At 41.5% G+C, this 25,216-nt stretch overlaps 2 protein-coding genes across 5 annotated transcripts; both read left to right on the top strand.

The window, feature by feature from the left end:
• Window positions 1-1,604: 1,604 nt before the first annotated feature.
• Window positions 1,605-4,697, top strand: erich2 (glutamate-rich 2). Of its 2 annotated transcripts, none has more exons than XM_026149548.2 (7): window positions 1,605-1,767; window positions 2,620-2,696; window positions 2,773-2,903; window positions 3,023-3,080; window positions 3,173-3,244; window positions 3,326-3,451; window positions 4,562-4,697. In XM_026149548.2, exons 2-7 carry the CDS (start codon window positions 2,651-2,653, stop codon window positions 4,681-4,683), a joined length of 555 nt encoding a protein of 184 aa, XP_026005333.2. In that variant the 5' UTR covers window positions 1,605-1,767; window positions 2,620-2,650; the 3' UTR covers window positions 4,684-4,697. The 2 variants fall into 2 exon arrangements, with proteins under 2 accessions (XP_026005333.2, XP_026005334.2); XM_026149549.2 differs by having other exon boundaries at window positions 1,619-1,767; window positions 2,800-2,903.
• A 634-nt stretch (window positions 4,698-5,331) lies between these two features.
• Window positions 5,332-19,896, top strand: LOC113010476 (glutamate decarboxylase 1). 3 transcript variants are annotated; one of them, XM_026149546.2, is made up of 17 exons: window positions 5,332-5,744; window positions 6,781-6,899; window positions 8,847-8,903; window positions 10,372-10,509; window positions 11,395-11,637; window positions 12,662-12,752; window positions 16,520-16,632; window positions 16,778-16,893; window positions 17,220-17,299; window positions 17,390-17,444; window positions 17,551-17,667; window positions 17,749-17,813; window positions 17,905-17,983; window positions 18,658-18,807; window positions 18,968-19,075; window positions 19,234-19,323; window positions 19,451-19,896. In XM_026149546.2, exons 2-17 carry the CDS (start codon window positions 6,824-6,826, stop codon window positions 19,622-19,624), a joined length of 1,752 nt encoding a protein of 583 aa, XP_026005331.1. In that variant the 5' UTR covers window positions 5,332-5,744; window positions 6,781-6,823; the 3' UTR covers window positions 19,625-19,896. The 3 variants fall into 3 exon arrangements, with proteins under 3 accessions (XP_026005331.1, XP_026005332.1, XP_080148326.1); XM_026149547.2 differs by lacking the exon at window positions 8,847-8,903; XM_080292200.1 differs by lacking the exons at window positions 5,332-5,744; window positions 6,781-6,899 and adding an exon at window positions 8,093-8,198.
• The last annotated feature ends 5,320 nt before the right edge of the window (window positions 19,897-25,216 follow it).

The raw sequence follows: 25,216 nt of genomic DNA, 5'->3' as shown, positions 1-25,216 counted from the left end.
GACCTCAATCTATTAAACACGCACACACACAATACCTTGTTGCATCTTCACATTTTCTCCCACACTCACCGACACACACATTCATGACAGAGGGCAGCTCTTTCGATGTGTGCGCAGTTAATGTGGCAGTAACAGCTACTTATTGAATGAAATATGGCTGACATGGAGGGTGGACTGAGGCAGTCTCTCAAGGGCTGTGAGAGAACCCTTCAAACCCTTGAATATATGAGCTCAGAAACTGTAAACATGCAAATGCATTCTTAGTCTCTGCTTTATTTTACACGTTTGCAAAATTGTAAAGTTGAGGGTATAATAGCAGAAAATCTTTATAGGAATATAGCATGCAAGCATTGGATGAACCAGTATAAAACATTAAACTGAATTAATGACTCCATACACTGAAATTAAGCAAATTCTCTGATATGCAAAACAACTATTATAATAGTCATAAGTTGGCTTGGTCTTCATACTCTGGGCTCCCTTAAAAATAATGGGATGCACCAGATTGTCCACTGTGGACGTGAGCTGAGTACTGGGGTCGACACATAAGGGTGTGTAATCACCTGTTCGGAGTATCAAGTGTTTCATTTTTTTTATCCTGTTGAATTTGTAGAACTTCATTTACTGCGTAAATCTTTTTATTAATGTAAGGGAAAAGACAGAAGGGTAACAACAACGTGTAACAACTAAAAAATGAGGCACTCGGGAATGTAACTATTTGTGTGTGCAGTCTGTGAGCTAAGAATATTTACATGAAATGATTTGTTAGTGTTACAAACCCATATTTAAAAATTATATTCACTGAGAAAAAAGAGACACTATTATTATTATTGTTCAACTTATATATTTTCATATACTGCATCTCCCCCCAAAGCAGTCTCGCAAGACAGCAGTCACCATGAAACACCTATGGGCACTCATCCATCCATCCATTCGCTTCCGCTTTTCCTTTTCAGGGTCGCGGGGGGCACTGGAGCCTATCCCAGCTGTATTAGGGAGAGAGGCAGGGTACACCCTGGACAGGTCGCCAGTCTGTCGCAGGGCTAACACACAGGGACAGACAACCATTCACACTCACATTCACACCTAGTGGTAATTTGGATTATCCAATTAACCTAACCCCACAAGCTGCATGTCTTTGGACGGTGGGAGGAAGCCGGAGTACCCCGAGAAAACCCACGCAAACACGGGGAGAACATGCAAACTCCACACAGAAAGACCCCGGCTTGATGATAGAATTGAACTCAGGACCTTCTTGCTGTGCGGCAGCAGTGCTAACCACCGTGATGGGCACTCATTTCTGCTTTAAAAAACAAAAAAATTCCCAGGACCATTGCTTCCATAAGATAAGATAAGATAAGATAAGATAAGATAAGATAAGGAATGAAATACTATATACATTAGAATAAAGAACTATACAAAATAGAATAAATAACACGCATCTAAATGTTAGAGAATTTTTAATAGATCTTTGCTGGAGTGCCATTCATTCATTCATTCCATAGATTTCAAATCATCATTAACTGCTTGGCATGTCTCTGATATAATGTCCAAATTTCCGGCAACAATGAAGGCCACAGCGAGTGGGCGTTACGCCGTTGCTTAGTAACGGCTGTTTACCTCCTTCTCCGACAGCTAAAGTAACAACCGTCAACTTCCACTGCAAGAAACAGTCAGAAATTCACAGAACAGGACCTCAGACTTAAAGCAGATAAACATCTTGTGCAACAGCAGGTGTCCGTGACGGTCTGCTTCTACTAGCTACAGGTTTGCTGTTTCTGTGAATTGCAGCCCTGTTGTTCACAGGCTGCTCATGCTATGCAGTTGTTGGGCAGGACACTCGTTGCTCTAAGTGGGTCACACATTTTTCAAGTTTGTCTTTTCACTGCCCTACACATCCTATTAAGAAGATGTATAATAATTATAATTAGTATTTTTGTTGTGTCTTCACCTGGATGTTGCTTTCTGCTAAAGCAACTTGCAAACCGGATGGTGAAAAGATTTTAATGACAACGTTAGCTTCACGTGTTCCTCTGCTTGTCATCAGTATTTCATTTTTTGATTTTGTGAGATGACAAAAACGGTAGTTCCTGAGTAATCACATTAAAACGCTCATCTGGTAGTTATTATAAGAAGACCATAAGCAGCAAGACTCTCAAAGGCTGCTATATATGTCCTGTTTTGGGCAACAAAAAACAAACATTATTATTCATTTATGTAAAGTTGAACAGGATAAGAGGTGTTTCTGCTCTCAGAGTACACATGAAATAAGTAATTAGACTGCAACTATGGGACGTGGTGAAGGGAATTTACACCCGGTGAAGATGACAGACTTTGAAAGCTGTTGCTTTCAAAGTCTGTCCTACAGTACGCGAACAAGTACCAACACAGACCCCCTGAGCATCTATATGTAAATGTTGCCCTTTATTCTAGACAGCATTTGGTTTTTATTTAGACTTGTTCTCTGCATTCATATTGTTTTATAATGTTGAGCTGCTCTTTGAGTTTGTGTGTGGCCCACCTCTAGAGCCACACAGTATCGAAATTCTTCCAGCCAGTGATCAGACCAATGAGATACGCCTCTGATACATTTCTGACACAGATCACCTGTGATTTTAGGATTGGCTGAGCACCTGTGGAGCAGCTGGAAATGAAAGGCACTGAGATGTTAAAGTCCTCAGGCTCGAAAGGAACAGGTGGGTACAGGATTAAATGCAAAGCACGAAGGCAAAAGAAATAACATTAAAAAGTGATTATGGTGATGATTGTCAGGGGGACCAACAAATGCTCACGCACCAGCCGAACCTCTCCTCGTGTATAAAGCTAAAGAGGACAAAGAACAGACTGAGAACGTGAATGTGAAGTGTGAAGACCTTAAGGCTCCAGTGGAGCTTTTAATGAAGGTATAGCAATGCAACTGGTCCAGCTTGTCCACACTTCATGCTCTGTCCACAGAGTGCTTTTTTCTTTGCATGTCTGAAATGTTTTTGCTTAACTTTAAAGTGAAAATGTTATCTTTCAGTTCCTCAGAGCTCTGAAGGACAAATACTTCCAGCTGGCTGTTAAACTCTGTCACATGAGTACGTATCTGCTATACATCTATCTGTCGGTCAATGAATAAGTCAGCGAACCATCAAGTTAGTCAATGCTGCCTCTTCTCTCCTCGCTCCAGTTCTCATCTACGAGCCAGACAATCCTGAGGCCTCAGAGTTCCTCCCATTGATCCAGAAGAAGCTGCTGGAAGGTGACAGTTGTCTTTGTACAAACACTTTAGGCTGCATGTTACAGACTAAACATCGAAGGTGTTGTTTGATTTTTCCATCAGAGCAACACGCAGAGAAAAGCAACGAGGAAGAAAGTGATGATGATGACATTGATTCTGGAAGTGATGAGGACCCCTCTCATAGCTCATCTTGCTCCTCTTCATCAGCCTCAGATGATGATGATCATGGTGATGATTATGAAAAGGAAAACCATGTTTACAAACACAAGCCATGCCCTCCTGCTCATATTTACCCTTATTAAAGCTGTACGACCTGTCTAGCAGGGACTATGTTACATATATTGTGTTTATTTTAAGGCACACTGCTGCTGCCCACAGTTGCAGTCTTTTCAGTGTAGACACAGTGACAGTTACATATTCTCTCATATTTTCACCTGGAATTAAAGGAGCTCATGTGGACTGAGCGGATGCCCTCATTTCCTGAAAATGTGAACTGATAAATCGCTGATAGATCAGCCGTGAAAATATACGGACAAACCACACACACGCTTCCTGATAAATCCGATAAACATTTGCACGTTGACCTGCAGAAGAGACTGTAAATGAATCCACTCGATCAGAGTCATATCCATTTTGAGAATCATTATGTGATTAAATGTAAAATACCTTAACCTGTTTGAACTGATGCTAAAAATGCATTGGAAAATACAACCCTGCAGTTTTATGACCAGACATGCTAAAACTGAACACTAGGAACACACAGCACATACAGTTAGCAGCTAACTGCTCAACACAAAGAAGCAGCTGAGGAGTTTCGGCCTATAGATCTGATGATATGTAAATGCTGCATTCGTGTTCCTCATTCTTGTTATAATAACAGATATTTAAAAGTCAAAAATCTTCTAAGCGGTTATGTTTGATCATCACTTAAAGTGTCATCAGCAGTCTCCAACTATTGGTCTCCTAGCAGCAATCTGGACACTCTGCAGCCAACTTGGCCAACCCTTTGATGCTGACTCTAGCAGTTATGTTAAAACATTATCTAAACTGTCACCGGGACATACAAAAACATGTTTATGTATCATCATTCAGATTGCATGAAATTCAACAAAAAAACACTTTCCCCTGGAAGTTTGCACGTCTGCCACCATGTTTGCTGAATCCTCCCATGGCTTTGATTTCCGGATTCTTTAAACATCAGCTCTCTCTCTGTGAAGATGATAAGCGATGCTGCATGACAGGGAAAAGATGTGGTATAAGGAGTATGTAAATTTCACAAATTTGTGCATGAAACAAGAGAGACCAAAGTCATGATTTCTTACTTGTTTTGTTTTTCAGTTTTCACTGTGGATGAGAGCTGTAACGTGACCCAAACAAAAGAACTGATTCTGGAGTCCATCTGGTCCACTCTCCAGTCTTTTGTTATGGCGGCAATTAAATTAGCACAAATAAAATGTTAGCCTATGTAAACTCATAAGCAGTGAAGACCTTTTATGTGCCCTGTTTTAGTGCAGATGTAAATCCCAGCAGCTAAGCCTCCTTGTTGAATGCCATCAGTCTGAGTTTATCTTTATGCATCTCCACATGTCACTTGTGAGTGTAGAAAGATATGATTGGCTCCTGATAAAGGCTGAATAAATTGCAGCGGCTGAATGAACATAATGGCTGGTCCCTGTCTGTGCACTGGATCCAGAGGCAGGCGTGAGGATGACAGAAAGGACACTAAGCCAGCGCCCGCCATGCTTTGAAGTCTCGGCGTTATTGTCCGTGGCGAGGTTAAAGCAGTGAGTAGGTCAGAAATTATGATGTAGGCAATGTTTTCATCTCATGAAGGTGAATATTACAGACAGTGCTTGCATGGATGGATGGCTCCTGGATGGCTTGTCCTGCTCGCTTTATAATACGTGTGTCCATTCTGGAATAAATGACCTAACAGCTTCCACAGGTCCCCAAAACCAAATCAATCAACAGATATGAGGAGATGGACCGGATGTCCTGAATATGTATCTGTTGGTATTTAAAAGCCCAGCTGTGCAGTTTCATTCCAAGGTCAATTTCTATGTAACCAAATTTACATTCAAGTCTCCACCCTCATCCCTGTGACACCCACCCACACCTGGAGACACAAGAGCTCGCCCACACACACATATACGCACACAGGGGCGGGTAAACGTCATCGGTATTTTTCCTTTTGCTTGTTTGGTTCCTTAAAGTGGATTGCAGCTGTCAGTAGCACTCAGGGAAGCTTCATTAGCCGTCAGGGTGGGAGGCAAGGCTGTGACTCATGCCTGCGTGAAGAGACCAATGGGCAGCCGGATCCTCAGATATAAATAACGAATAAAAATATTCTTGAGTGAGAAAGGGTCACTTGCGCGCCGCCGGATGGGATTTTATCAGTGCGCTCTGTTGATATTCCGCCATCGCCACCACTGGACTGTTTCTTGTCGCGCCTTCGGGTGGCAGTTGTAACATTTAAGTTGTACTTTGTCTGGACTCGACAACCTGTGCGCCCCGTGAGCCGGTAAGATCCCTTCTTTTCTTCTCCAGCTGCACCCTTCGTGTCTGTTTCTTCAGAGACAGAGGTTGGGGGGAAGATGCTTAAACCACTCCACTTTTCAGCCGCTGATATCGTGCGATCAGCTTTGGAGGACAAAATATCAGAGCATAAATTAAACAATAATAATAATAATAATAATAATAATAATAATAATAGAATTCTCACATAAATCATTCCCAGACGGGAGACAAAACGAATTTATTAGTTGTTCAGCCTCTCTCTCTCTCTCTCTCCCTCTCTCGCTGCCTCTCTGTCTCGTGATGACATTGTAGTAAGGGTGGTGTTCAAAGCATATCTTAATTGAAATGTCGATTACTGAGTCAACACATGAACGGGGAACGGTTATTTATGTGGACACTGTCACCTCATTTTATCAATATTTGCTGCCTGTGAAGTATCATTTTAATGCATTCGTTTTATTCTGATTTTCTGATCATCTCGGTGATTTTATACGATGGGAAACGCGGGCCTTACCTGTTCTTTCTTTAATATTTTGGTTTTGGTCGTTTAAAATGTCATCTGTTATATAACAAAACATTTTTTTCTTTTTAAATTAAACGATGATTTGGTTTTAACGATCCACAAGAACTTACTGCAAGAACGAGCCATGTTTCTTTTGCTAGTTCCCAACTTAAAAACAAAAAACAAATCTGTAAATCTGTGGCCCATCTGTAAACCTGTGTCATGCAGCAGCGCTGGGTTAGTTAACAGCTGACTGAAAGCAACACAATCCGAAGAGTGTCTCTAAATAAAACCTATATCCATGCAGCCATTTTATCCCCCAAAGTGTTGCGATGTGCGTCTTGGTTGCGCGTTGTGCGCAACTCACTCCAAATTGCTCGGCTTCAGCCGTTTAAGGGAGAATGAAGCGCTCCTGGTGACTCACGGAGCAAAATCCGTGCGTTTTCTGATCAAAATCTCGGCCTGCCGTTTAAACTGCACGCAGTTATCGGAAATCCGACACGCAGTCTCTCCTAACACTGAGTCGTTTTGTTTGCAGCTGAATAATTCCCGCACCCGGAAACCAAAGTAACACAGGACTGATGGCTACGTCTGAGCCGAGAGCCGCCGGCGGGGAACAAGACCCCAACTCAGCTAATTTAAGACCTCCGACCACAAGTAGGTCCCCACACTCCTCTCCCTGTTAACAACACTTTGGCTTCGGCTCCCCGAGGCTAAATTGTGTTTATGGTTTTCAGTCTTCAGAGCGCTCGGGCTGTGGTGAAAGCCACTCGGTGCCTTGCTCAAAGACACTTCTGCAGCGCGATCTATCGCCAGCACAGCGGTTTAAACCCAGGTTCACCCTCCACGCGCCTCTGTCTGCTTCTCTCTCTCCCTCTCTGTCTCTCTCCCCTCCTTCCCTGTCTGATAAAGGAGAGTGCAGCCCGGGCCATTTGCTGTGTGGGCTCCGTCGTTAATCATTCCGGTTAAAAACAGAGCCATCACAGCTGCCTGTCGCTGTCTGGCGGACCAGCGGTGCGCGCCGAGCGGCGGACCTGGCAGAAATAATGCGCCATTAAAGCGCTGGCATTTCTAACGATCTCGGAGCGTTTTTCCTGAACGTGTTCTATTCAAAATATGAGTTTCAACCCAAAATTAAAAACATGAAGATTTGAAGATTTGATCCTGTGCACCTTTCGTCTTGATAAAGCAAAAAAAATTGATATAAGAATTGTCTGTAATAATTCTCATAGTTTAGGCATGCTTTTTATTCGCTTCATTTTTAAAAAAGAAAAAGAAAAATCTAAACCTGTGCATTAACCTGTGGGTTAATTAATCACGTCGAGCCTTTGTCGCATACACAAAATTGACTCCATTAGAGCACACTTGAGCAGCCATCTGCAGTCCAAAGCAGGGAAATAATTGCAGTTTTTGTTTTTTCAGAAAAACGTTACAGGGATAGCCTGCAGCTCCTTTTGTCCGGTGTGCAAATACATGCTTTATTTTCCCTTCCTCGTTACCGGATACAAAATTTCGAAATCTTTTATTTGTGGCCCTTGAGTGCCAATAAACATATAAAAAAATCTTCAGACTTTTTCTTTCATGGAAATTTAAACCAAGAAAATGTCCTTTTAAACTAGGATGTTTGTTTTGTCTGTTTGCTCGCGTACTGCTGCTGCTGGATGTTGCCATTATCTCTCTGCCACGCTCCATCTCACGCCTGGCGGCTTTGCGTGCGCGCGCGTCTGTGTGTGTGTGTCCGTGTATGTGTGTTTTTATGCCTCGGCCTCCGCACCTAGGGCTGTTTTTTGTCGGAATGAGATTGCTTCAGTAAATTTAAATGCTTGTTTTTTTGTTTTCGCAAGTTCTACATCAGGTACATTCGCCTCGTCGCTTCTCACTTTTTGCGCCGAGCGCTCTGCATCTTGTTCCCTGAGGCTTTCTTCTCCATCTCAGCTCACGCGTGTCCACGCTCCGGTTTGTATGTGCATGTGTGTGGCACTAAGTGTATATGCATGGGCGTGTGTGTGTGTGTGTGTGTGTGTGTGTGTGTGTGTGTGTGTGTGTGTGTGTGTGTGTGTGTGTGTGTGTGTGTGTGTGTGTGTATACGTCGACGCACTACGCTCCAAGTTTGTGCTTCAAGCGCCTACTGTATACTTCCAGACCAGAGACATTACCAGCTCGCTCCACTCACATACTGCGATCCACTCAATTAATTTCTGCCCTCCTCCGTGAGCTCATTTCACGGGTGTTAATTCCAGTCCGCCCTTTGGCTGGGTGTGTGAGCCGGCGTGGATTTGCCGTGCGGGTCACTGTCGGTCCCTATTGATTGAACTCAAATCGGAAGTGTTAGCAGACTCATCCCCCCCCCCTCCCTCTTGTGATCAGAGGGGGTGTAAGGAGGCTAAATCCGAGTTCAACAAAGCAAAACAGTCCGTGCAATTCTTTACAGAAAATATGAATATACCCAAACACCCCACAGTCGCACACCTGGCCAAGAGTCGCTCCTTCACGCTTCCATTTATTTATTTTTTGTTCCATGTGCACGCTGTGCTCCATCACCCGCCTCACCACATTTGCTCGCGGTCTCCACGCTCAGAAACTCAAACGTTCATTTTGTTTTAGCCAACGAATACGCGTGGATGCACGGATGCACAAGGAAACTGGGGATGAAGATTTGCGGTAAGTTTTGTTTCGCCACGAAAAAAATGGTTTAATCTTGAAGATGTTATTTAAGAAAATGAAATAAAGAAATACATTTTTTAAAAGATTTTTTGACATACCATGGCTCTCGATATTGAATTCCGTTATGACTGCTTTCCTTCCTTTTTTTTTTCCTTCTGACCGGTTCACATTTTCTTTTACGATTTATTATGATCTTACTCATTTCGAGGCCCTCAGAAATATAGGCCACATTACAGGTTGATAGAGCGGGGCCGTCCTCCACACTGTCAGTGTGCGTTTCCATCTTCCAAAGGTCACTGGACATTAGCCTGTAGGTCTGCTGAGGAGAGCCCCGGATCAGGCCCCCCGCCCCTCCTTGCACCCTCCCCTGTCTTTCCCATTTCAGCACCAATAGAAAAATCTCCGGGGCAAGCCTGGAAACAGAAAGCAGAACGTGCCTTAAAATAACTCGTAACGATTTGCTTTTCCTATCACATCCGGTTATTTCTTGAGTCACTTTTCTCAGGCTTACTGTCAGTGTCTCTAATAGCCCCCCTTTTTTTCTATTTTCTTTTTTGTTACAGTGGAGGGGGTGGATGTGACGTTTATTTTCTCCATCACTTAAAGGAATCTGCTTCTTTCAGAGGCTCACACGATGGAAAGTGTGGATGTTTATTTATTTGCAGTCACGCAAGTTGAATTCAGTGTCACGTAAAGCTCTACCCATTCAAAAGGCGCATTATTGACCGCTTTGCTGCAGCACAAGTCTGAGAAAGTCTGACATTGTTTTGTTTGTTTTTGGTTTTTTAGTAAGTGATCATCGGATTTTCATTAGTTAAATGACGTTTTAACCCCGCGCAGTGGCCACTAATTATTCATACGCTTTATTAATGAGCAATGAACATTTTCACTGAAAATATATTTTTAATTTAAGCGACAAAGAGCGTGTGGCTTCCCCGTGTTTTTGACGCGCAATTAGGCCCACGCATTATTCTGCACATATATGCGAAAAGCTTATAAAATCTGACGGTGGCCCTGTAGAGACACGCTGCTTCAGGGCACTTTGCATCCTTCATTAACCCCTCTTCGGAGGGTGTATATTTATTGGCTGTGTGTGGCAGCCTGTCCTGAGCACCGAGGCAATCAGTCTGCGCCCATAGGGGAGGGGCAAGCTGGCTGGGCGCTTCCTGACGGGGTGAGGCTGTGATGTCACGGGATAAGGCGGGCACCCACGGGTGCTTCCTTTTCCTACTTAGCTTATAAATTTGGCCTCCAACAGAGAAGCTTTTCAGATTGAAGTATTCCGGCTGTTTATGGGCTGATTAAAAAATTTCACAAAAATCTCAATTTTCTTTCTTGCTTTTTTTTAAAATTTATTTTCTGTTATATTTTAATTTCGCCGTTTTTCTTTTTGTTTTTTATTTTTTTATGAGTGGGATGGAGATGTTTGGTGATAACTCCTTCTCTTCGCCGTGCAACACCTTAGGGTTCCTGCAGAAGAACAACAGCCTGGAGGAGAAGGGGAGGCTCGCGGGCCAGAAGAACTTGCTCTCGTGCGATAACAGCGACAGGGACGCGCGCTTTCGCCGTACCGAGACCGACTTCTCCAACCTGTTCGCGAGAGGTGAGGAAACCACACTTCCGCTATCCCAGATCTTCCTTAAAAAACACCAACATTATTATTGTTGTTATTATAACTCGGGCGTTTTAAACATGGCTTTCTTGACATACAACAGAGAAGAGCGTCTTCACTTGTCTGTCTGCCATCTCTGCGTTTGTCCTCTTTTTGCTTGATAATGACAGTGAGCTTTACAGGAAAATTAATTATTAGGCCAATATCAACAGAACGAACGAGAGGCCAAACTGTGGTTGGGTTATTCATGTATGTATTGTGATGTAAACCGTGCTTTCGGAGGCTAAACTCGAGGCTTTATAAAAGCCTTGCAGAACTAAAATACTTGGATATTCCGGTGGCAGAAATGTGACTTACAAAGTGAGGGGGGAAAGCTGATTTTAACACCTTAATTTAGCGCAAGCGTGATTTTGTGCTATTTTCATGTCCGTATCAGTTTTTTTTTAAAGTAAATTAAGACAACGCGACGGAATAAATAGATTACAAAGCACTATTTTTTTCTTAGATTAAATATAAAATACTTTCCTTTCAAAGAACAGAATTTATTTTGATGTCATCTTAAACATAAGTGTTTGCCTACTCTTTCCTGTTAAAATGTCTGCTGAGAAATGTCTTTTGTGTGTTTTGATGGCTATTTCACAACTTAAAGCCTGCTAGCCAAAACCTAAGACCAATTATGGAGCCGTCTTTATTCGATCTAGCACAGAAATGTAGCCCGAGAAACTGCGGGGAAAATGGAGAGAATTTTAGAATTTCACTCAAAAACAAAGTGCATTAGCTTTACAAAAGATAAGCTAATCGATTGACGTGCTCAGATATTAGCTCCCAGAATCACAAATGGCTTCATTTCCCCTACTTTTCCCACGCCTCTTTTAGACCTACTGCCGGCTAAAAATGGAGAAGAGCCCACCATGCAGTTTTTGCTGGAGGTGGTTGACATCCTTACCAACTATGTCAAGAAGACTTTCGACCGGTCTACAAAGGTTTTGGATTTCCACCACCCTCACCAGCTCCTGGAGGGGATCGAGGGCTTCAACCTGGAGCTGTCAGACCAGCCCGAGTCCCTGGAGCAGATCCTGGTGGACTGCAGAGACACGCTCAAATATGGCGTCCGCACAGGTAAGGGCTTTGGGACGACCTTCATCGTGGAGGAAACATTAACCTACCTCAACAGGGAAAGATTTGTTTTGTTTTTTTTTTTGTTTTTTTTGTATATGTGCTTGGGTAACTCACATGGAGGTGTGTGTTATTTTTGATGGCAGAGGAGATTGGTATGTGTGATGTGGGCGAAGATGCAATTAACTTTTAATTTTTTGCATTGAAAGCAAACAGCAGTGAGAGATGTAGTCCTGCACCTTATTACTGCCACACACATTATAGTAATAAAGCAGGACATTACATCTCTGTTAATATCCACACATGTTCAGTGTGTGGATTTTGAATGTGACACAAACTATTAGAGAATGGGCCATTTCTCGCAGAGTACACAGCCTATTTAGATGACTGCCATATGTATTGTACCCCTGGTAATTCACTTCACATCCTCCCTTTTTTCCACCCCCCGACTTATTAAAGCATGTGTCGCCTGAGGGGATCCTAACACGGGCTGATTCAAGCTGTTAAAAACGACAACGCTCAAACTGTCCCCCGGGTTTTATATATCAGGCAGTCACTGACTGTGTCTACAACTCAGTAGCACTTTTTTCTCTCCCTCTCTTTCTTCTCAAAACATTTTGTGGCTGTTTTTTTTAGTTTGTGGGCTGGAGGAGCTGTCGGCGGTGCTGAAACCACACACCTTTCATTTCTTTTGTCACAGCTGTTATTTCATTTTTATTGTTAATTCTTTTTATTACTCTGTTTATTATGTGAGGCAGGCACCTCCATAACCACAGTGTACATGTATCCATGACTGCATACAGGCTCCAGGTCTACACACAGTCACTGTGTGTATATGTGTGTGTGTGTGTGAGAGTCTAAATGCTTGTCATACAGCTGTTATGGCCCACTGAGCAGCGCTTTGTCAGATCCCTTTGCTATTATGGTTGGCCATGGAAATACAAAATGAAACCTGAATGATGACTGAATTTAAACCCATTATTGAACTTTTTAATATTTATTTTGTATTATTTTTTTCTCCCTTTAGGTCACCCACGCTTCTTTAACCAGTTATCTTCTGGCCTAGACATTATTGGTCTGGCTGGAGAGTGGCTCACCTCCACCGCCAACACCAACATGTAAGTCACACAGTACGCTCTCTGTACCGAGTGCCTGACACAGTTTATGTATAGAAGGGAAACACCTATACAATTCACAGGGGGACAACTGATATTTCCTGTTTGTAGGCCAGTGGAAATAGCCTCTAGTCATCATCATATATTAGCATTGCGGAAGTGCTTATGATGTACCCCTGGGCTCACTCCACCACTGGTCAAAGGAGGCCTCCCGATTATATAAAGTGTTTGTGTTTTCTCCCCCTGTATTGACAGATGGTAGTCTGGCACAGTGCTATACTGTGTGTATATCACACACCACCAAGCCCCAGGGGGTGGTTAGATTGCATATTGATCTCAGGTCACAGTTACATGTTCACCCAGCTTGAGTGGAGAAGGCCTGAACCCCACATCAGTTGCACACGCTCTCAGCACACAGATCCTGACGCAGACATGCTGTGAACGAAAAGCCACAACTCTGTGACACGATTACTGGAGTGAGGTGACAAATTATAGCAAAACACAAGCACACTCACAGAGGTTCATACAGACGACCACAGTCAGTTCATCCACATTTTTTACTGAGCAATAATCAGCCTAATATTTATAGCAATGTCACTTTCATGTGATTTTCTTAGATTTTGATGTGTATCAATAGCAACGTTTAAAATATTAATAATTTCACCTTCCAAAAATATTCGTAGTGAAATGATTCAACTTTTTACGTATGAAATATCAGAAGTGTGTGGAAAAAACACCCCCAGTTATCCACAACAAAAGCAGTCATTATCAAATAACCTGTTTAGTCTGTCCAGCAGTCAGTAGTCAAAGGCTAATAAATTCTATTGTTACATAACACAAAGAAAAGCTGCAAAATGCCACAATGGAGGCTGGAAATGGGAAATGTTACAGAATACAATAAGAGGCAATCAGCTAATCAACTTATTCTGCAGCTGTTTTATTAGTGAGAGACACAAATCAGTTAAGGTCTGTCAAAAACAGCTGAGGTTTGGTAGGAGTGCTTTATTTATGTAGGGTTTTTTTTATTTCTTTAGAGGAGATAATAACGAAAGAATGAGGATTGTTTTAAGCTAAGGCTCGATCATGTAGTCATTATTAGATCATGAAGAAAATATAAACTGCATGGTTTCTGTATATATTTACAGTTCACCCATTACCCAAACAACCTTTAAACATTACAGCTTCTTACAGACTGGGTTCCTTTAACTAGTCATTAACAGCTTCATATGGCAATCACAATGAAACTATGATATGATAATACAGATGTTTGTATCGTGACTTCAGTCTCAGTTCAGACTTGCCGCATTCATAGATAGGAGAAAACTGAACTGAACTTCCAGTGAAGTGCAAAAATCACACCTGCATAAGTCTGACTTGGTGAAAGGGTTGGCACATAACTGCAGAAAATAACAGGACGAGTGCAGCACAAAAGGTCACCCAGAATAAACATTAATTACAAGACAATGCACTTTAGACCTAAAAGAATATTGTCCAAACTTGCTTCTGAGGACAGTAAAGCAAAGGCTAGAAGAAAACTGTGACACCTAATTTGTCCAATTTCTATTAAAACATTAGCATAGGAAACTACCTTCTTAGAAAAACTTTCCCATCTCATTTCCTGGTTGGAAGAATGCCCCAAGAGACGGGGCCATTGACTTCCCACACACGCTTGTGCACGCTTTCATAATGACACACGCACACATGCACACACACCAGCTCTGGCTGTCCCAGATACAGCAGCTAGGGTTTCCAGTCCATTGACTACAGGCTCATTGTGAGCTGGTGTTAGCAGATAGGCCAGCTGGGCCCCACACTGAAACACAATGTCCTCCGGCTGCACAGAAAACCCTGTTACATTGTGGAAACTGGCTGCCGCAGCTCCCCACGGAGTGCTCATTCCGGCTCTATTGTCCCCGTGGGTACAGACGGACTCAGTGGTCCTTTGAGGGGCTGAGAGGAATGTGTGTGGTGGTGATGGGGGGTCAGAGGGTTAGTCACATACAGACACACGCGCAAACACACACACACAAACACATCCATAAACACACTTACACGCACACATTGAGTGCCCTTGATGATGATAATAAGGGCATTTAGGGGCTGTCCCTGGGGACAGGCAGGTGACTGAGGGGTAATTTTCACCCTGAAAAGACCAATGATTGGCTCTGATTGTGATAATGATCACCATTATTGCCATTACAGCGTGAAATGACTCAGAGAGAAGGAGAATTTTAAAAAGGTTGACTGGGGTTTTTTGTACCTTTTTTTTGTCCTGTGGCTGGGATGAGTTTTGAGAAGAAAGGAATATGAGACATCCAGGTTATTAAGTCTGCTTTATATAAACCATAATTCCACTATATCAAAGGACACTAAATTGGTGAGATGAGGCCAGTGAGGGACTGAAAAGTGAAGTGTTATCCTTGGGTGTAGCAAATCATAGTCACAGCCCAGAAGTCATAGAGTAGTCCAGCGCATTTACAAAAGCTAAAAATCATCAGCAGAAATATTTACACAAGAAAAATGCCTCCTTGGTTATTTTTCTTCATCTTTCATATTTTTTTTTCAATTTCTCTTTGTCTCTTTGTTTTTGTTCTCTGTCACTCAGCCTCTGCGTTGTGCGTGCTTCATGATGTTGCTTTGCTGCGTGCTTTTCTGTGCGCACCCTGCATCATCCCCTCATCTTCCTTTGTTGTCCTCTGTCACACTTCTCTTCATTGCATTGTTTCCCTAAATCTCACTCTGCTCGCAGACTTTATACCTCCCCCTTTCTACCAAACTACAAAAAACAACCTCAGCCCTTGTGCAGATAGCTATTTGAGGGGAGGGGAAAAAGACAGGGAGGAATCGAAGAAACGTGGAGATAACGCTGCTTCTAATTTGGGTGATGGGTGAAGCTACAGCGATGGAGGTGGAGGAGCGTTGTGTAACTGGCCTCATTAGAAGCGGGGTAAACAGGGATCAGCGTTAAGGGTGCGTGTGGGAAGCAGTGAAATGTCACTTAGCAAAGAGAGCAAAAGCTCAGGCCTCCTTTCTGTGACACATTTGACCCACTTTAGCTTCTCCAGGAGTTTTGTTGGTGGCTGTTCGTGGAGATAACAGTCGTTTTATCTTTTATTAACTGACAGAGAGGTCAGGCACATATCAAGCTTTAAAAGCGTTGGCTCATTTCAAGAGTGTGAAGATTACTTCTTTTTTTGTTGTTTTTGAATCTTTTCTCTTTCATCTTTTTAATGAAATAATGAAATTCATAGGCATAGGCTCTCCCTCATTTTTTCTATATTCTGGGGCCAACAGAGGCTGTTATCTCTGTTGGCTGTTATCTCTTTAAAGCACTCCCTCTCCCTGTCCTTCTGTCACACACACACACACACACACACACACACACACGCGCGCGCGCGCGCGCGAGTTCTCTCAGCCATCACATCAGCCCCATTCAGAGTCGCCGCTGAGATCGGCACCATTGACAGATATCCATCAGAGCTTTGTGTGCTTTAATTAAACCACTGAGTGATTTTAGGAGGCATTTGAATATGAATGTTTGCTGGTTGACTCATATCGGCCACTTTTTAATTAGCCCAGTCAGCACAAGCTCCACTTTTGTGCTCTGCAGATGGAATTATAGAAGGACTAATGAATAATATGGACACACAATGAATATCACTGTGTGTGTTTTGGGGGAGTCTGTGGACTCTCTGCCTTACGAGTGCATAAGAATGCTCAGTGTCTCTGAATGATGTGCTGCATTCATTACTCGGTGTTATGATTGTCAGGTTCACCTATGAGATCGCCCCGGTGTTTGTGTTGATGGAACAGCTGACTCTGAAGAAAATGAGAGAGATGATTGGCTGGCCAAACGGAGAGGGTGACGGCCTCTTTTCCCCAGGTCGGTCTGTAAATCACACTACCCATGTATAGCCAATATTCATATTACTGTATGACTTTTGGTCCAAATATTCCACGTGGATGTACACTGCACAGACTGTGTGCTGCTGTCCAGGGTACTGATGTGTGTGCGGTGTGCTTAACAGGGGGTGCTATCTCCAACATGTACAGTGTGATGATCGCACGGTACAAGTATTTCCCAGAGGTGAAGACCAAGGGCATGTCTGCTGCTCCCCGCCTTGTCCTTTTCACATCTGAGCATGTAAGTGACCACACACACACACACACACACACACACACACACACACACACACACACACACTGTACATCTCAGGTAATCTAACAATGCAGATAAGCTACTTCATTGACTGTAGATTAATCAAAGTCAGGGAATAAGCAGTAGGTCTGTTTAAATCAGGGCACTGGCTGTTTCAATTAATTCATTATTTTAGTTTTTTTGTATTTTGAATTTGACAACTTGACAGAGAGCAGGAAAAATGTCAAGCAACAATGAGCTCTCAAAATATCCCCCCTTTTTGAATTCAAAGGTATTTCATGGATAGCTTGGTCTGCTATGTGTCCCCACAGAGCCACTACTCCATAAAGAAGGCTGGAGCTGCGCTGGGCTTCGGCACTGACAACGTGATCCTGCTCAGCACGGATGAGAGGTTTGTAATCGTTGCAGAAATCATCTGATGAATACTGTATGTGCAACATGTAGATCCACAGCGATTCCATGCTGCTCTGCTCGTTTTCAGAGGGAGAGTCATTCCTGCGGATTTGGAAGCCAAAATCCTCGACGCTAAACAGAAGGTCAGGGGTTTTTTTCCCCTTTTATTTTTTTAATATAATTGCATCTCCATGTACTTTTATCTCTAACCACATTTCTTTTCATCTATCCTGGGTACTACATCTGCAGGGTTATGTGCCATTGTTTGTGAATGCAACAGCTGGTTCAACTGTGTATGGAGCATTTGACCCCATCAATGAGATTGCTGACATTTGTGAGAAGTATAACTTGTGGCTCCATGTTGATGTGAGTAGTTTGCAGTAGTGATGATAGCAGGAGCTTCAGTGCGTCATCCACTCCTTTAACAGTACTGTTTTATCTCGTTAGGGTGCGTGGGGTGGTGGACTGCTGATGTCTAGGAAGCATCGCCATAAGCTTAATGGAATTGAGAGGTGAGCACATGGGAACTGATAAGCTCCTGTGTGTTGTTATTTAAAAGAAACCTCAGCGTGCTAACGATAGCACTGACAACATGTTTTGCAGGGCCAACTCTGTCACATGGAACCCACACAAGATGATGGGTGTGCCACTGCAGTGTTCAGCAATCCTGGTCAGAGAAAAGGTACAGGAACACACACACACACACACACACACACACACACACACACACACACACACACACAGTATCTTGTTTCTATTACTTCACCTTAAAAATTTATGATGACAAGTTTTAGGGACTTTTTTAATCCAAACGTTGGAGCAGGTCGCCACTTGGCATTATAAGGTCCACATATATATACATATGTAAAGCTATTGAGCTTTACAGCTATTGATGTTCTTAATTACTTCTGTTTATGTTTGTAAAGGGGTAGTAGTACAGGCAGCACACCAGCAAACATGTTTCATGCTTTTCTTTGAGTTAAAAGAATCGAATCATTTATGAAGACAAGTTATCCATCTGCGGTTAGAACACTGTGTAATAAAAGATAACTTGTACATCAACATGCTGTATATCTGAAAGATAACACAGAGACAGAATAAGACAATATGGAGGCTTTCATTCAGTAAGGTTAGTTTGACACAGACATGTAGCAAAAGCTTAAACATTTCCATTACACTTTGGGTTTTTTTTCTTCATTATAACCTATGAAAAATACAGTTCTATGAATATCCATATTGCACATTCATACTCATCAGCTTTTCTTGGTACATGTAGTCTGACATGTCTAAATGATGACAGCCTGGGCAGGAGACCTGTGAAAGGAAATGTTAACAGTTTGTGCACTTTGTCTGTAGGGAATCCTAGCAGGCTGCAACTCCATGTGCGCTGGCTACCTCTTCCAACCAGACAAACAATACGACGTTACATATGACACAGGGGACAAGGCCATCCAGTGTGGCCGGCATGTGGACATCTTTAAATTCTGGCTCATGTGGAAAGCCAAGGTGAGCCGGGTGGACAGACGGGTGCATACATGCTGGCTAAAAAAGACAGAAAAGCATCTCCAAGCCAATAAGAACCTTCATGGCTTTGTTAGTGCAATGCTATTTAGTGCTATACTGAGTGTTCTTAACTGTAATTATTGGCTTCTCTTTTCCCCTGCAGGGCACCACTGGGTTTGAGCAGCACATTGACAAGTGTTTGGATCTGTCTCAGTACCTATACAACAAGATCAAGAACAGGGAGGGATATGAGATGGTGTTTGACGGAGTGGTGAGCTTCCCTCTTTTTATTTGTCCTTTACCAATGTCCAGTTTTAATCACCAGGGTTAATTCACTGCTGTTTAACAGAATTTTGTTGTATGTAAATGCAAATAAATAAATAAAAACCCACCGTGATCTGTATCTGACGTGTTCATTTCTGCCTGCAGCCGCAGCACACCAATGTTTGCTTCTGGTACATTCCACCCAGCCTGAGAGGCATGCCAGATGGAGATGAGAGGCGAGAAAAACTCCACAGGGTACAACTATAATCACACTATAAGTTCCACCACGATCAGCTTCAAACAGCCAATAAAAGATGTTCACATTATTAGATTGCTTTCAGGAATACAAGGCTCTGTTTTGTCATCTTTTTCACTCCAACAGGTGGCGCCAAAGATCAAGGCCATGATGATGGAGTCAGGGACCACCATGGTGGGCTACCAGCCTCAGGGCAATAAAGTAAACTTCTTCAGAATGGTCGTCTCCAATCCTTCGGTCACCCAGTCTGACATCGACTTCCTCATCGATGAGATCGAGAGGCTCGCCCACGACCTGTAGACCTCACAGCCATCGCTGCTCCAGGGCCTTCCCGGAGTCTGTGATCGATTTTACTGCAAAAGCGAACGCCAGAGTGAAACATTCACAGTGCTGCAGTCCGAGAAATAATAGGACACGTTTTAGGTTCTTTCTTTCCGGTCTGCCTTTGCCTGCAGCACTCTAAATGTTTTCACCGCTGGAAAGAAACGAGCAATGAGAGAGCCTCTGGAGTTTCTTACTAGCTCTGGCCCACATAGGTACTTCTATAGAAGAAAAAAAAAAAAAAAAAAAAATATATATATATATATATATATATATATATATATATAAATTTTTTTTTTTTTTCTATAGAAGTTTCCTTTAAAAGCAAATGTGCTCTAATGTCTGTGTGTGCAATTGAGCCTTGTAATGGCACAAGTGTGTGAAAGAGAGTGTGTGTGTGTGTGCAGTCTTTTAATGTTTGTCTTTTAATGTCTTGTGTGTGTGCCACAGCAAATGTGTGTGTGAGTGAGTGTGGTAAATTAATGAAAAATAAGGGGGGAAAGAACAGATCGAAGTATTACAAGTATCATCAAGTTATTCTGCTGTATCATACATGTGCTGCACAATATGGTGGTGCTTTCAGCTGTACATATGTTTGATCTCAGCACTCTGACCTGTTTCCCCTGAACCCGGTGTCCAAAGCCCCGCAGCGGCGTATTTTAGGCTCGCACTGTGTTAAAAATAAGCTAACGTGCTCAGCATAGTTACAGGTTGTGTTAAGTGTCAAGCTGTTACACGACTTCGGACCATCCGACAGAGCTACAGTCTGCAATAGTTTCCCTCGTAGAAGATCCCCATTTAAAGCTATCGTAGGTCTGTGACAACCTTTAAGTTGTAAAACTCTGGCTCGTTGTCCGTTCCCTGCAGTCACATCATGCCCATTTGTGTTTAAACCAATGTTAATATATTCATATTTGATGATATGGGAATGAGACAAAATATTTATTGCATTTCCGCAGGTGATTGCAGATTCAGGTATTTTATTGTACATGTATCTTTATGCGTGTTACGCTGTAACACAGTGAACCGAGTAAAGTTTATTTAAAGTGATATCGTCAGCCAAAGAGAGAATCGGGAACGCAGCAATCCATCGTCCTTCATGTATAACTTCTTATAGACTAGGTGTTTGTAAAACGTTACCTGTTGACCTTTTACTGCGATGCAATCTCTATACGTGTGTTTCTTTTTGTGATTGTCAGTCTTTTTGACCGAATGTTTTGAGATGATTGACTGGCCTTCTGATGAGATTAAGAATGAAAGCTCTATAATCCTCTGGCCGCAGCGCCGGTCTTTTATTTTAGTGAGAAGCACAAGGATGTGAGAATGTACTCTCTCGTTGAGACTGGGAAGAACGAAGAATTGCGTCTGTCTGAATCCTAATGCATTACTATAATATAGTATATTAATTGTTACACATATTACTTGTATTCTCAGTGTGATGGGAGCTCAATGGAATATCTTGTACAAAGGTACCTGTTAGTGTCTTTGCACATGTTCACCTTACTTTCCTCCATTGTAAATGGATGCGTTTTAGTATAAGAGTTATGTTAACAGAGTATTTATTAGGGACCATATGTGAATGGCACAATTGCATAAATCATATTTAAAGTAATCTGTGTGTGTGTAATGTGACAAGTAACTCTTGTATGTGAAGCTCTCTAAGGGAATGTTTCCCTGGCAAATTTTCAGTAGGCACTTTAACAGAATCATAACATCTTTAACAAGATATTTAATAAAGTCAATATAAAGAGAACATGAAACTGTGTGGCTTATTGAAAAAGTAAAATAAAGAACACCCTGAAAAATGACATTTCATTTGTGTCCCTACTCCAAAGTATCCCATTCTCCCAACAAACTGCCTTTATCAGCAGCTACACACACACACACACACACACACACACACACACACACAGAGAGAGAGAGAGAGTATATATTATTGCCTCTCTGCCTAATCATCCTCCAGAAGCTTTGTTTGGCCTCCAGCTGTGTGTCGGATTGGCTGTGAAACCCTTCTCTCCAGCTCCTTCTCATCTTTATTCTTTTCTTGCTCTTTGCATCACTTTTCCCTCCTCTCTTATACTCATTTTGCTTTAAAAGAAAATCCTTCCACCTTTCTACTTTCTATGCCTTTTATTAAGCTACGATTTAGTCTGATTCAGTCTATTTAAGGCCCCATTTCATGAAGAAACAAATGCAATGCTTCCGGTGTTTCATAACCTCTGAATAGAGCACGTAAAAAACCGAGAGGAGAAACTCCGGAGTGAAGCTGCACTTATTCATGGAGATGTGCTCCCCGCGCCCTCTGGTGGTGACTCTGTGCCGATGGTGTGCCAAAAAATGCTTGTATGCCAAAAACTGATTTCCAGTATTTGCCAAAAACTGATTGCTCGTATTTAAACTGCTATAAGTAACTTGTTGGGCTATAATATGTGAAATATACATCAAATGCATCCCTCATGGATGACATAAAGTAATCTTGAGCCACGAACAACATTCGTGTAAAAACGTTGAAGCCACAATCAGTTTTTGGCAGTGACGTTTATATAACCTTTATTTATGCAGTTAAAAAAAATAATCTCATTAACATTAAAAATGTCTTTTGTAAGAGTAAGTTGGCCAAGACAACAGCAGAAATGGCAGCAAATATTACAATAGTTCAGTAAAAAATATTTTAAGTGGGGATAAAGGACCGGATTGGTTATAATGTAAGTACAATAAAGATACTTGAAAAACAGATAATTTTTTAATTCTATATATAACCCCTTTGTAAACCCTGTTCACCGAAGTCTATTTACCAACATACGTAAAGGTAATACATATAAAAAATACACAGAAACATTGGAAATCACTTTTTGCCACAACACACAGCACATGATAATGATACCTTGTGAAAAGGGCTTCTAATAGTGCTCCTTCTAATTGAAGGAATTTCAGTATGTACAAATAAAAACATAAGTATGAGAATGCTTAGGCCCTAGAGTTAGACTAACTCATAACCCTACTTATATAGAAGAAAGCTTTTACTAGGTTTTACATTAGCATTTGCATGACTCTGGCTCGTGCCAGTTCAACTGGTTTCACTAAATGTGCTGGTATGTATTACAGGAGAAAGACAGATAGCATCTAACAGGCAAGGCATCAGCATTCTGTTCCAATTAAAGCTTTAAGAGTTTTTCACTGCAAGGCGACTGTGGTGAATGGAAGTGTCACTTATTAAGTCTCACATCTTTCAGCAGGAAGTATGACACAACAGAGTGAGTGGTTTGAACAGGAAACAGCATTATCTGTTAAGATTTAAAAGCAACAATGTGCAGTGTTAAAAGGAGACGCACTGTCTTTCAGGGAGAAACATTATGTCAATATTTTTGACTACTGAGCCACCATAAATTATTAGGTGGCAAGTGCTAAAATAAGCTCAGATGAGCAAGCATCACTGCCACGATCAACTTTAAGCTATAAAAAATACCGACAGTAAAAGATAAAAGCAAGTCAGTTATGTGGATCTCACCACTAGCCTGTAGTAAGGCAATAATGTAAGCTAAAGTCAATAAAGCACTCCTCCTTCCAAAGCAAAAGCACTGCCCTCTGCCCTGTAAAGGCTGGGAAATAAAAAGCTTCATTATACACTGCAATTCAAAGCAGCTCAGTGTAACAATAGAAAAGTAGCTTCAGGGGTAAAGACTGACCTCACGTTTTAGCCCATGTATTCATGTTAATGCAGAAATGCAAAACTACATTGGAAGTAAATTCATGATGTAATTAAAATGTGTTTATTAACAGTTTTGCACGATAACATAAACCAAAAGAAGCCACACATGCATGAATATGTAAACCTGCATATAAAGTGAAATAACCAATGAGCAAAACAACAACAACAATATAACATAAAAAGATTATTACAGCACGGTGCATTACCACTGTATTTATCCACAGAGTGTCACTGCATGCGCAAAGTAAGAATTAAAAGAAGTCTTGATGTAATTTAGAGGAGGCTCCCAGTTTATATGAAATTTACTAGCAGAGCCATTTAGAAAACATCTAGCTCTGTTCTAATTATGACCTTTTTTTTTTTGAGTGCATGTCAGATTTATTGTGTATGAGACAGAGGAGCCTTGCAATAAGATTACATGTCTTTCTATGAGAGAGAAACAGGGAATAACCTTCTTCACATGGGCGGGGAGCATGAAGCTATTTACAGCTCTACCAAAAATGGCGATTGAGGGTGATGGGAGGAAATGTTATGGCCAAGCTTGTGGCATGCATACAGCCTCCTTTGATCTTAAGTGGGCTGAACAAGGAAAAAAAAACCTGTCTGCCACTGTAAAGACGTTTAACTACATATTTAGTCATATTTAATATTAAAAAGTGCAATTTCAACAGTGCATCTCAGTTTTTCTGCACGATGAAGAAATGCTGTAAATGAAAGAAATCTGTCAGCACAAATCAATAAATGAGTAAAATTGCAGAAAAAATTCTGTTAGCTCATTGCCCAGGTGAGTAATTCACATTCATTCACAAAAAACGGAAACAGGAACTTCTCTGTGTTTTAAACATCTTTATTCACCTATTGATTAATTACTTTGGTGCAGTATGAATGGCGGTGGAGGAGGTCTTAATCAGTAACATCCATTGGATTGGATGACTGCCCCCCCCCCCGGGCGCTATGTTTGACACCCATGGTGTACAGAACCATGAGTGGACTGAATGATGGACGTGTGAAGAACATGTGAATGATTAGAGCTGAGGATTGTTTACATCTGTGTTTGAAGATATTCTAGTCAAGTTTGCTCTCAAGAAGCAGCAACTGTGTATTAATTCAAATTGTGTAAGTACACATCTTGGGGATATGGAAGATTAGTGACAGAGCTAATATGAACCATAATTAAGAACTTTACAAAGTATTACAAAATGTGCCTTGATAGATATAGGAACAAACAGCAAAACTCAGTCTATTTTATTTAAATATTTATTATGTGTGAGCAGGCTATACACAAATAAGATGAACTTATTTTAAATAATTCTAAATGAATCAGTGGTGTGAGTTTCTTGGTCGATTGCTTTTTTTTCTGTTTTCTGTTTGTTTGTGGGGGGGGGTTTAAGATAATGAATTTCGCAGCTTTCACTGAACCAGTTTGCACACAAAGATTTTTACAGGTACATTTTAATGATTTTTGTAGGTTAGGTGTAGTGAACTAGCAGAGCATGAACGCTGCCTGCATTTGATAAGAGACTTGTAACAGAGATAGATTATAGGAAGAAGTTTTAAATGAGGACCGGTTTCTTAACCTAGTCACACAACTTCATACAAAGGCAACTAAGAGTGCTGAATAAATCTAAATGTATGTAATTTGATTAAAATAAAATAAAATAAAATAAAATTGTAAGATTAAAAAGGCAAGATATATGTGACAGTCATTTTGCAGTTTTATCTTTCTTTTAAATGTGAACGAATATTCGTTTAGGATTTTATGTGCTGCTGTCTGTCACTATAGAGGCTTGTTAATATTAATTAGCTATTACCGACAGGAATTTCAAAGTTTTGAAAAGGCGTTGTTTCCTGCCACGTAATGA

Source organism: Astatotilapia calliptera, chromosome 18 (genome assembly GCF_964374335.1).
Source record: "Astatotilapia calliptera chromosome 18, fAstCal68.1, whole genome shotgun sequence".
NCBI classification, from domain to species: Eukaryota; Metazoa; Chordata; class Actinopteri; order Cichliformes; family Cichlidae; genus Astatotilapia; species Astatotilapia calliptera.
The sequence above is the reverse complement of the archived record's forward strand: the minus strand, read 5'-3'. Positions and strand labels throughout refer to the sequence as shown.